Below are 12683 nucleotides of genomic sequence, written 5' to 3' on the forward strand. Positions count from 1 at the left end.
TCCCAGTCCACTCCAGGTCCACTCCGTCACTCCTGGTCCACTCCTGGTCCACTGTCAGTCCTGGTCCACTCCTGGTCCACTCCTGGTCCACTCCTGGTCCACTGTCAGTCCTGGTCCACTCCTGGTCCACTCCTGGTCCATTGAGAAGATCACAAATACAATTCCTTGGGAAGTCCCCACATTTCCCATTTCTGTGTGTGGTCAGTTTACAAGGGTGTGCGGTGTGCTTATGGGGGAATTGCAGCATCGATGGGTGCGGGAGGGGTGTTTACGAGGTTTGGGGTTGTTGGGGTTCTGGGCTGAGCTGGGGCTGAGCCTCACCAGGAGCCGGAGCCTGCGACGTCCGTGTGGATCCGGCAGAGGTAACAGATGAAACCCATTCTTCCCTCGGCAGGAGCTGGTCGCACTCGGAATCAGCAACATGTTCTGCGGTGCGTTCCGTGGATTTGCAGCAAGCACTGCTCTCTCCAGGACCGCCATTCAGGAGAGCACCGGAGGAAAAACACAGGTACAGTCCTCACCTGTTTCCGCACTCACTCTAACTTGGCTCAGCGCCCCTGTCCTGCACTAACCCTTGGTTCCCACAACACCTGAATATCTATCGACCACTGTCCTGAACTCACGAGGGGACTCGGGTTGCGGATCCCAAAGTTTCCCCATCTGCAGAGAAGGAGGGTGAGGGGAGACATGATAGAGGTGTACGACATATTAAGAGGAATAGATAGAGTGGACAGCCAGCGCCTCTTTCCCAGGGCACCAATGCTCAATACAAGAGGGCCTGGCTTTAAAGTAATGGGTGGGAAGTTCAAGGGAGATATCAGAGGGAGGTTTTTTAACCAGAGAGTGGTTGGGGCGTGGAATGCGCTGCCTGGGGCGGTGGTGGAGGAAGGTACATTGGTCAAATTCAAGAGATTCAAGAATTTAAAATAGGGGGGTATGTGGGAGGAAGGGGGTAGATAGTCTTAGGCGAGGTTTAAAGGTCAGCACAACATGGTGGGCCGAAGGGCCTGTATTGTGCTGTACTGTTCTATGGTAATTCTATGGCAGCTGAAGTAATGTTGCGACTGTGGCACCTGGTATCCACAGGGAAAGGCATCAGTCCACCTCAGCCTGATCCCACCCCACCACAACGTTTTGCCTTTCAGGAAGATCACTTCTTGTTCTTCTAAACTCAAGGATACAGCTCGAGCCTGCTTCAGTTCTCCTGGTGTGACCAAAAGCTCAGTCTGGTGAATCCTCGCTGCACTCCCTCCACCACAGGGGCAGGAAGACCACATCTGTCCACAATATTCCAGATGTGCTCGCACCAGGCTCCATATCCTGCAATAAAGGACCGTGCGCACTTTGCCTTCCTAACGCTTGTGTGTCTGCACGTTGTAGCGCACGTCCGCTTCCAGTCATTTGTGTACAAGGACACCCCAGTCCCACTGGACAACCCCAGTCCCACTGGACACCCCCAGTTCTCCCTGAAGATGCCAGTCCCACTGGACAACCCCAGTCCCACTGGGCAACCCCAGTCCCACTGGACACCCCCAGTTCTCCCTGAAGATGCCAGTCCCACTGGACACCCCAGTCCCACTGGACAACCCCAGTCCCACTGGACACCCCCAGTTCTCCCTGAAGATGCCAGTCCCACTGGACAACCCCAGTCCCACTGGGCAACCCCAGTCCCACTGGACACCCCCAGTTCTCCCTGAAGATGCCAGTCCCACTGGACACCCCAGTCCCACTGGACAACCCCAGTCCCACTGGACACCCCCAGTTCTCCCTGAAGATGCCAGTCCCACTGGACAACTCCACTCCCGCTGGACGCCCCAGTTGTCCCTGGGCAACCCGGTGCCATTGGATACCAACACCTTTTGGCCTCTCACCATTTATACAATAAGGTGGTAAAAGCAGCGTATGGAATACTTGCCTTCATTGGTAGGGGCATTGAGTACAAGAGTAAGGAAGTCATGCTGCAGCTGTATAAAACTTTAGTCAGACCACACTTGGGAGTATTGTGTGCAGTTCTGGTGGCCCCATTATAGGAAGGATGTGGAGGCTGCGGAGAGGGTGCAGAGGAGGTTTACCAGGACGCTGCCTGGATTAGAGGGTATGAGCTATAAGGAGGAGGTTGGACAAACTTGGGTTGTTCTCCCTGGAGCGTCAGAGGCTGAGGGGAGACATGATAAGAGGTTTTTCAAACTATGAGAGGCATAGATAGGGTAGACAGAATCTGTTGCCCAGGGTAGAAACGTCAAACACCAGAGGACGTGTTTTTAAGGTTAGAGGGAGCAAGTTTTTTCACGGAGAGAGTGGTAGGTGCCTGGAATGGGTTACCAGGGGTAGTAGTAGAAGCCTGCAGCTTGGTGGAGTTTAAGAGGCTTTTAGATAGACACATCCAGCTCTCAAGAGTTTGAGGTCAAAGTGCTGAGGCTTTGGCTGTGAGGCTTCGGTGAAGAGGCTGAGCAGAGGTAAGGGTCGAGGTAAGCACAGGTGAGGTCTTTCAACTTTGGTCTTCAGTGCATCAGGATGTCAGATCGGGCAGTGACCTGCTCCTCCTGCAGGATGTGGGAGCTCAGGGAGACGTCCAGTGTCCGTGAGGACTTCACCTGTGGGAAGTGTGTCCAGCTGCAGCCTCGGACTGACTGTGCAGGGGTAGGCAGACAGTGCAGGGATCCCCTGTGGCCATTCCCCTAGAAAACAAGTAGACTGTTTTAGATACTGTTGGGCGGGATGACCATTCAGGAGAAAGCAGCAGCCAGGTCTGTGGCACCAGGACTTGCTCTGAGGCTCAGCAGGGACGGGTGAAGGCTGACAGGACTATGGTGATAGGAGACTCAGTCGCTAAGGGGCAAGGCAGGAGATTCTGTGGCCGCAAAAGTGACTCCAGGATGGTGTGTTCCCTCCCGGGTGCCAGGGTAGAGGATGCCTCAGAGTGGCTGCAGGACATTCTCAAGGGGGGAGGGTGAGCAGCCGGAGGTCGTGGTGCACGTTGAAACAAGTGACATGGGTGGAGAAAGGGATGTGGTCCTGGGGAGTGAACGTAGGGAGTTACAAAAGAGGTTAAAAAGCAGGACCTCGAGGGTAGTGATCCCTGCGTTACTCTCTGTGCCAGTGAGGGGAAGAACAGGAGGATATTGCAGACGAATGCATGGCTGAAGAGTTGGTGCAGGGGGGCAGGGGTTCAGAATTGTGGATCATCGGGATCTCTTCTGGGGCAGAGGTGACCTGTACAAGAGGGAGGGGTTGTACCTGAACTGGAGGGGGACCAATAGCACGGCTGTAGTCCGAGATAAAGTTACTGAGGGATCGTCCGGTGAGGCTTTATGGGTGGAGCTGAGAAATAAGCAGGGGCTGGTCACCTTGTTGGGATTGTACTGCAGGCCCCCTAATAGTCAATGAGAATATGCAGGGAGGTTGGAGAAAGTTGCATGAATAATAGGGTTGTCATGGTAGGAGAATTTAACTTTCCTCATGTAGATTGGGACTGCCATAGTGCTAAGGGGTTAGATGCGGTGGCATTTGTTAAGTATGTTCAGGAAAGTTTCCTCAAGCAATATATTGAAGGCCCTACCAGGGAGAGAGCAAAGCTTGACCTACTCTTGGGAAATGGGGCAGGACAAGTGACTGAGGTGTCAGTGGGGGAGCACTTTGGGACCAGCGACCACAGTTCTATTAGTTTTAAATTAGTTATGGAAAGGGACAGATCTGGGCCACAAGCTAAAGTTCTAAATTGGGGCAAAGCAAACTTTTACGGTATTAGACAGGAACTTGCAAAAGTTGATTGGAGCAGGCTGTTTGCGGGCAAAGGGACGTCTGGCAAGTGGGAGGCTTTTAAAAGTGAGATATCGAGAGTTCAAGGTCTGCCTGTTCCTGTTAGAGTGAAGGGCAAGGCTGACAGGGGTAGGGAACCCTGGGTGAGGAGGGATATTGAGGCTCCGGTCAGGAAAAAGGAGGCAGTATGGGTCAGGTACAGGCAGCTGGGATCAAGGGAATCCCTGGAGGAGTATAGAGGTTGCAGGAGTGTACTCAAGAAGGAAATCAGAAGGGCAAAAAGGGGGCATGAGATAACTTTGACAGAGAAGATTAAGGAGAAACCAAAGAGATTTTATATTAAGGAAAAATTAGGGAGAGAATAGGGATCCTCAAAATCAAGATGGACATCTTTGTGTGGAGCTGCAGGAGATGGGCGAGGTCCTCTATGAGCATTTCTCCTCTGTTTTTGCTGTGGAGAAAGACATGAAGACTTCGGACCCTGAGATAGTTAATGGGGATGTCTTAAGGACAGTCCACATTACATCAGAGGAGGTGCTGGAGGTCTTAAAACACATGAGGGGAGATGAATCTCCAGGACCTGACCAGGTACATCCAAGAACACTGTGGGAAGCTAGAGAAGAAATTGTGGGAGCCCTGACTGAGATATACTCATCATCGTTAGTGACAGGTGAAGTGCCAGAGGCTAATGTTGTGCCTTTATTTAAGAAGGGCTGCAAAGAAAATCCTGGGGACTATAGACCAGTAAGGCTCACACCTGTGGGAGGTAAGTTACTGGAGGGGATTCTGAGGGATAGGATATACAAGCATCTGGAAAGACATGGGTTGATTAGGGAGAGTCAGCACGGCTTTGTGTGTGCAAGATCATGTCTCATGAATTTGATTGAGTTTTTTTGGAGAAGTAACCAAGAAGGTCGATAAGGGCAGGGTAGTAGATGTTGTCTATATGGACTTCAGTGAGGCCTTTGATAAGGTTCCACATGATGGGCTGCTCTGGAAGGTTAGATCGCATGGGATCCAGGGAGAGCTGGTTAATTGGATACACAATTGGCTCGATGGCAGGAGGCAGAGGACGATGGTGGAAGGTTGTTTCTCGGACTGGAGGCCTGTGACTAGTGGTGTTCCCCAGGGCCCGGTGCTGGGCCCATTGTTGTTTGTCATCTGTATCAATGATTTGGACGAGAATGTACAGGGCAGGGTCAGTAAGTTTGCAGGTGACACTAAATAGGTGGTGTCGTCGACAGTGAGGATGGTTATCGGGGTTTACAGAGGGATCTTGATCAGCTGGGAAAGTGGGCCGAGGAATGGCAAATGGAGTTTAATTCGGATAAGTGTGAGGTGTTGGGAATACAAATGAGGGTCGGACTTTCACAGTGAACGGCAGGGCCCTGGGGAGTGTTGTAGAACAGAGGAACCTAGAAGTACAGGTACATGGTTTCCTGAAAGTGGAGTCACAGGTAGACAGGGTGGTGAAGAAGGTTTCTGGCACGCTGGCCTTCATCAGTCGGGCCAGTGAGTACAGAAGTTGGGATGTTACGTTGCAGTTGGACAGAACGTTGGTGAGGCTCCATATGGAATATTGTGCTCAGTTCTGGTCACCCTGATATAGGACAGATGCCATTGAGCTGGAAAGAGTGCAGAGGAGATTTACGAGGATGTTGCTGGGACTCGAGGGACTGAGTTACGGAGAGAGGTTGAGCAGGTTGGGACTTTTTTCATTGGAGTGTGGGAGAATGAGGGGCGATCTTACAGAGGTGCATAAAATCATGAGGGGCGTAGATAGAGTGAATGCACAATCTTTTTCCCAGAGTTTGGGGAATCAAGAGCAGGTTTAAGGTCAGAGGGGAGAGATTATGCTTTTCCACTCTGGGTGGGAACAGGGCAGTTCCATCTGACTTCTCCCGACACCCCGCCCCCACCGAGGGGCTGGATGGGGCGGAGCTGAGCCGGGCCGGGAGCACCGAGCACTCAGTGAGTGAGGCTGGCTGGCGTCCGCTCTCCCTGCCCGGCTCGCTGCCCCCTGTCACCGCTGATTCTGTGACCACCACCCCCCCCCCCCCGCACACACCGTTGTCGTTCGTTTCCGACCAGCGAACCATTCTCAGGAAGGGAACCCTGTCGTAACCCAGTGCTGCCTGCAGCGAGGAAGGATGTGGGCAGAACTATCGTCAGTAGCAGGGTGAGGGAACTGAGTGGCGGGAGGCGCCGCAGCGGTTGGGAGTGCCTGGTCCAGAAGACCTGCATCCCGGCTCGTTAGGGGAAGTGGGGCGGGGACCGCGGACGTGTTTGCCAATCTCCCCCAGAAATACAGATGGGGCCAGAGGATTGGCGAGTGGTATCTGGGGGCCACTATTGGAGGACGTGGGGGGGGAGCAGGTTAACGTCCGCAGCGGGTTCGGATTCTGAGTCGTTGTCACAGGAAGAGTTAACTTGAAGGGGTTTAAGTTTATTCAGGCGGGCAAGCGGGGATGTGTCACCCGGCAAATCACACCGGTGATTTTACAATGGGATTTTACAATGAAGGAGGGGCAAAGGTTTTTGTTGGGAATGCAGTGGATGTTCCGCAAAGCTCCTCGTCGAAGGTCACTGAGGGTCAATGTCGGCCCTGCAGCTCTGTAACCAAAACGAGGAGAGTGGTCCGTAAGATCTGTAGGATGCTGGGCTTCCCAAGCAGAGGAACGAGGTTAGAAAATCAGGCTGGACCCGTCAAAGAGACTGGTGGGTTATAACTGGAGCACTTGTACTTGATTCTGGTCCCCACACTAGGAATAGTGGGGGAGGGGAGGGGACTGAGGGCCTGGGGTGGATGACATAATAAAGAAAGAAATCTTTCTTTATTAGTCACGTGTACATGGAAACACACAGTGAGATGCATCTTTTGTGTAGAGTGTTCTGGGGGCAGCCCGCAAGTGTCGCCACGCTTCTGGCGCCAAAATAGCACGCCCACAACTTCCTAACGCATACATCTTCGGAATATGGGAGGAAACCGGAGCACCCGGAGGAAACCCACGCAGACACACGGGGATAACGTACAAACTCCTTACAGAGAGTAGCGGGAATTGAACTCGGGTCGCTGGTGCTGTAATAGTGTTACGCTAACCACTACACTGCAGTGCCTGCCCAGGTGGGGGAGGGGAGAGAAACTGAGGGGTGGCAGGGGGTTTGGTAAAAGTGTTTGTGTGTGTGTGTGACTCTGTGTGTGTGTGTGTGTGTGTGTGTGTGTGTGTGTGTGATTCTGTGTGTGTGTGTGTGTGTGTGTGTGAGACTGTGTGTGTGTGTGTGAGACTCTGTGTGTGTGTGAGTGTGTGTGTGTGTGTGACTCTGTGTGTGTGACTCTGTGTGTGTGTGTGACTCTGTGTGTGACTGTGTGTGTGTGAGTGTGTGTGTGTGAGACTCTGTGTGTGTGTGTGAGACTGTGTGTGTGTGTGTGTGTGTGACTCTATGTGTGTGTGTGTGTGTGTGAGTGTGTGTGTGACTCTGTGTGTGTGACTCTGTGTGTGTGTGTGACTCTGTGTGTGACTGTGTGTGTGTGAGTGTGTGTGTGTGAGACTCTGTGTGTGTGTGTGAGACTGTGTGTGTGTGTGTGTGTGACTCTATGTGTGTGTGAGTGAGTGTGTGTGTGACTGTGTGTGTGACTCTGTGTGTGTGTGTGTGAGTGTGTGTGTGAGACTGTGTGTGTGTGTGTGTGAGACTCTGTGTGTGTGTGAGTGTGTGTGAGTGTGTGTGTGTGACTCTGTGTGTATGTGTGAGTGAGTGTGTGTGTGTGACTGTGTGTGTGAGTGTGTGTGTGTGAGTGTGTGTGTGTGAGTGTGTGTGTGACTGTGTGTGTGTGTCTGTGTGTGTGTGTGTGTGTGTGTGAGTGTGTGTGTGTGTGTGACTCTGTGTGTGTGTGACTGTGTGTGTGACTGTGTGTGTGTGAGTGAGTGTGTGTGTGTGACTCTGTGTGTGTGTGTGTGTGTGTGTGTGTGTGACTCTGTGTGTGTGTGAGTGTGTGTGTGACTCTGTGTGTGACTCTGTGTGTGTGTGTGTGACTGTGTGTGTGTGTGTGACTCTGTGTGTGTGTGACTCTGTGTGTGTGTGTGTGTATGTGTGTGTGTGTGTGTGTGTGTGTGTGTGTGTGTGTGTGTGTGTGTGTGTGTGTGTGTGTGTGTGTGTGTAGATCAGGAGGAGAGAGAGTTACCTGAAGTTGGAAAGTTCCGTGTCCGTGCCGTGGGGTTGTAGACGGCCCAGGGGGAAGATGAGGGGCTGTTCCTCCGACTTGGGTTCAGCCTCACCCTGGCAGTGGGTGAGGCCGAGGACAGACATGTCGGTGTGGGAATGGGGAGGGCAGCCGAAATGTCCTGCGACGGGACGGCCACTGTGGACGACATCAGTTCGTGCGTTGCTCCAGATCTCTGCCCCTGTGGGCCCTTGTGCCTCCACTCCTCGGGAACCGTCCCAGAGCTGAGGAATGTCAGCTGCAAGCCAGACTGCAGAAACTCCGCCTGCTCCCCTCTGAGCAAAGAAAGCCGAGAGGGAGCGACCAACAAAGCAGCTCAGCCGGTCGGGCAGCGGCTGTGGGGGCACAGGGATGGTTGACATTTCGGGTCGAGACCCCTGCATCAGGACTGAACTGCTGAAAACCGGGAGTATATTTGATAAAGGTGTACAAGACCCCTGTGGCTTTAGATTGTGCAGGCAGAATGTTTGCAAGTGGTTGAAGAGCCAGGATCTACCAACATAAGGTGATGGACAAAAGATAAAGGGAGGTTGCAAGGATAAATTTATTCTAAGCGTACAAATTGGTGATGATCTGGAATCCATTGGGTGCAGGGGTAGTGGAAACCAAGTTATGCAAGGCTTTCAAAGAGAAAATAAACAAGCACTGGAGGGAAAATAATTCACAGTACTAAGGGGATCGCTTGAAAGGGATTTGCCAGAAGAGCTCCTTCATACCTGGGGGTTAATTTAAGTAATTTATTCAAACGAACACATTTTAAGATAGAAATAACGAGTCAATTTGGAGAAGATGGTAGCCCACAGGATTCCCCAGGGGACCTCCACAGAGCCTTCGCTTGTACCTGGTGGCGCGACAGACGAATCCCCCGCGGCTCCTACAGAAAGTATTTCACCGCCGCCACCGTGGGCCGTCCCGGCACCGGCAGCGGTGCCGCCGAGGGCCGAGCCTTCCAGAGGTGCCCGGGCGCCGGCTTTTGCCGCCTGCTTACCCCGCGGGCCGGTCCTGCTGAGGAGTCGGAGCAGGGCTGGAGCTCCGCCGGGGATGAGATCATGAGCCGGGAATGTTACCGCAGCAGTCGCTTCCCACGGTGCTGTGTGTGTGTGTGTGGATCTGTCTGCCAGACATGTGAACACCCGCCCAGCCACACACACACCCACCCCCCCCCCCGCCTCCTCCCCCTCCTCCTCCCTCCCTCCTCCCTCCCCCTCCTCCTCCCTCCTCTTCTACCTCCCTCCCTCACTCCTCCCCCTCTCCCTCCCCCTACCTCCTCCCCCTCTCCCTCCTCCCTCCCCCTCCCTCCTCCTCCCTCCCTCCCTCCCTCCCCCTCCTCCTCCCTACTCCTCCTCCTCCCTCCTCCTCCTCCTCTCTCCTCCCTCCTCCTCCCTCCCTCCTCCTCCTCCCTCCTTCCTCCCTCCCCCTCCTCCTCCCTCCCTCCTCCTCCCTCCTTCCTCCTCCTTCCTCCTCCCTCCCTTCTCCCTCCTCCCTCCCTCCCTCCCCCTCCTCCTCCCTCCCTCCTCCTCCCTCCCCCTCCTCCTCCTCCCTCCTCCTCCCTCCCCTCCTCCTCCCTCCCCCTCCTCCTTCCTTCCTCCTCCTCCTCCCTCCTCCCTCCCTCCTCCTCCTTCCTCCTCCCTCCCCCTCCTCCTCCCTCCTCCTCCTCCTTCCTCCTCCCTCCCTTCTCCCTCCTCCTCCCTCCTCCTCCTCCCTCCTCCTCCCTTCTCCTCCTCCCTCCCTCCCCCTCCTCCTCCCTCCCTCCTCCTCCCTCCTCCCTCCTCCTCCCTCCCTCCTCCTCCTTCCTCCTCCCTCCCTTCTCCCTCCTCCTCCTCCCTTCTCCTCCTCCCTCCCTCCCTCCTCCCTCACCAGCCCAGACCTTCCACTTCCCGTCCCAGCAATGGTGGAGACATCAACCACCCAACATTAACCGGGGTGCAGTCCGCGTAAAGGCTGCAGAGGGCACAGGATTCCCAGTCTGGCTACGGGACAACCTGTAATCAGCACAAATCCAGAGGGGAGACCCAATTTGGGATTTAATTTTCTGAAATGAGGCCGGGCAGGTGCAAGGAGTGTCTGTGGGAGAGAACCTCAGTGGGAATTATCATAACGAATTATCTCAATGCATTATTCAGAATTATCTTGTCAGGCAGAAGTGAATGGGAGGTTAAGGTGCCAGGGCGAGGTGAGGCGGATCGCTCTGGTCCGAGAAGTGATTGAGTAACAGTGAACTGGAACCAGTCGCTTGAAGGGAGCTCAGTCTCCCAGCAGTGGGGGGCATTTAAAGAGATTGAAGGGGTTCAGGGCGAATGTGGCCCACGGAGTGAACGGTGGGACTGACACACGCAGAGCCCCTGGGGGAGGGAGAGAAGAGCACGTCCGACTGGGCCCAGCAGAAACCCGGAGCTGTGTAGCAGCGAAAGTAAATGGGGGGTGAGGAAGTGAGGGGCGGGGGGGTGAGGAACTGAGGGGCAGGGGTGAGGGGGTGGAAGTGGGGGACGGGGGTGGGGGTGAGGAAGTGAGGGACGGAGGGCTGATGAAGTGAGGGGTGGGAGTGAAGGGTGAGGGGCAGGGGTGAGGAAGAGAGGGGCAGAGGGGTGGGGGGTGAGGGGCGAGAGGGTGAGGAAGTGAAGGGCGAGGGGGTGAGGAAGTGAGGGGTGGGGGTGAGGAAATGAGGGGCAGGGGTGAAGAAGTGAGGGGCGGGGGGTGAGTGGTGAATCAAAGAAAACTGAAAGATGATTGGGTGGTTGAGGTCTCCCACGGTTACATCCCTGGAGCCGGAACAGGGACCAGCTTTGGTGACGAGAAGCGGGAGGGTAATGAGTGAGAGAGGGGGCTGGGTAACGGGTGTGGAGGGTGGGGAGAGGTTCTGAATGAATTCTGTGGATGCAGTGGTCAAAGGAATGTCAGACAGGATAAACGCAGCTAAAGGGGAAGTGGTAAGAGATTCCGGATCGTTGTGAGTGGATAAACAGCCAGGCCCAGGTTAATTATACCCACGGCTGTCCAGAAGTAACAGAGGATCCAGCCAGCAGAGACTCTGCCCTCTGTTTCTCAACGCCCAGCCACCGGAGTGCAGCACCCGGATCTCTTCTGCTTGGTTAAAGAGTGTGCCCAGTGATTACCCGCAGTTGGGTTAACTTTGGCCCTGGGAATGAAGCCGTAACGAGAGAGAAGGTTACCGATTTTTTTTTAAAGTTGACAATGCACTTGTTTTGATGCAGGTTGCTGGTCTGCTCTCGGCTGTGATCGTGATGATTGTAACTCTGGCCATTGGATTCCTGCTGGCCCCTCTCCCCAAGGTGAGGACACACATCACTGTTTCACCCATATTGGTATCGGTTTATTATTGTCACTTGTACTGAGGTCCAGTGAAAAACTTGTCTTGCAAACCGATCGTACAGGTCAATTCATTACACAGTGTAGTTACATTGAGTTAGTACAGAGTGCATTGATGTAGTACAGGTAAAAACAATAACAGTACAGAGTAAAGTGTCACAGCTACAGAGAAAGTGCAGTGCAATAAGGTGCGAGGTCACAACAAGGTAGATCGTGATGTCAGAGTCCATCTCATTGTAGAACGGAACCGTACAATAGTCTGATCACTGTAGGGTAGAAGCTTTATATCGATTATTCCTTAGATTTATTGGCCATTGACGATGTGGCCGGCCCCAGTGAGAAGAATCAACAGAAGCCCTGGAAGCCTTTGAAGTGCCTTTGACTGAGGTCGTTCTTACTACAGAGGTCATTCGGCTCATCAAGTTTACGTCGTCTCTCAGAACAATCCTATCAGCCCCACTTACTTCCCTGAAGCATGTTCTGTCACACAACCCCACCACTTCCCCCAGATTCTACTGCTCACTGACACACTCTGGGCAACTCACAGCAGCCACTTAACCTACCGACCCACACGTCTTTTGGTTGTGGGAGGAAACCGGAGCACCCGGAGGAAACCGGAGCACCCAGAGGAAACCTGCATAATCACGGGGAGAACGTGCAAACTCCACACAGACAGCAGCAGGGGTCAGGATCGAACCCGGGTGTCCGGAGCTGTGAGGAAGCGGCACTGCCCACCGAGCCACTCTGCCTCCCCATATACATTTATCTTTCAGCATCCCCAGAGAAAGCTGCCCTGAACCTTCTCCGGCTGCAAGTCTTCCCACGTACCCGGGGCCGGGAATCCCGCCTGCTCCTCTGGGAGTAAAGTCTCCCCGGGCCACTCCCCTTGGAGGGTTTCCCCGAAGCTCAGCACTCAGAACTCAGGACAATCGCCCAGCCCCGCCCTGCCCCACCGCCATTATACAGATGTAACACCTTGTGTGTGAACGTGTGGAGCTTGTCTTCACTCGGAGAAGTAGGAGGGAGCAGAACAAAACTATTCTGCGGTTTCCGCGTTCAGACTTGCTACAGTCCCCTCCCGGGCTGACAAGGATATAACCCCCCTGGAGTTCATCGTACACACTCAGTCTTACAGTGAACTTATTAACCCATCTCTGCAAATGTTCTATCATCGTATCAGGATAAATCAAAATACATGACAGCTTACATTGCAAACATGTGGATTCAGTGCCTGACGTCTTTCTGCTGTCCTCGCAGTCCGTTCTGGGAGCCATCGTCATCATTAATTTGAAGGGAATGTTGATGCAGTTCCGGGAGATTGGACCTCTGTGGAAGAAAGACAAGTATGACTGTGTAAGTGATAGGGCTTTCGATGACC

The 12683-nt window shown here is 53.8% G+C and overlaps 1 protein-coding gene across 1 annotated transcript in view; it reads left to right on the forward strand.

Moving 5' to 3' along the window:
• Positions 1-12683, forward strand: part of LOC127580593 (chloride anion exchanger-like) — a 48817-nt gene that overhangs the window by 23028 nt on the left and 13106 nt on the right. Inside the window, exons 9-11 of the mRNA XM_052034179.1 lie at positions 395-508; positions 11191-11268; positions 12563-12658. Coding sequence (XP_051890139.1) covers positions 395-508; positions 11191-11268; positions 12563-12658 — 288 coding nt within the window. The remainder of the gene's footprint in view (positions 1-394; positions 509-11190; positions 11269-12562; positions 12659-12683) is intronic.

Source organism: Pristis pectinata, chromosome 19 (genome assembly GCF_009764475.1).
Source record: "Pristis pectinata isolate sPriPec2 chromosome 19, sPriPec2.1.pri, whole genome shotgun sequence".
Lineage (NCBI taxonomy): Eukaryota > Metazoa > Chordata > Chondrichthyes > Rhinopristiformes > Pristidae > Pristis > Pristis pectinata.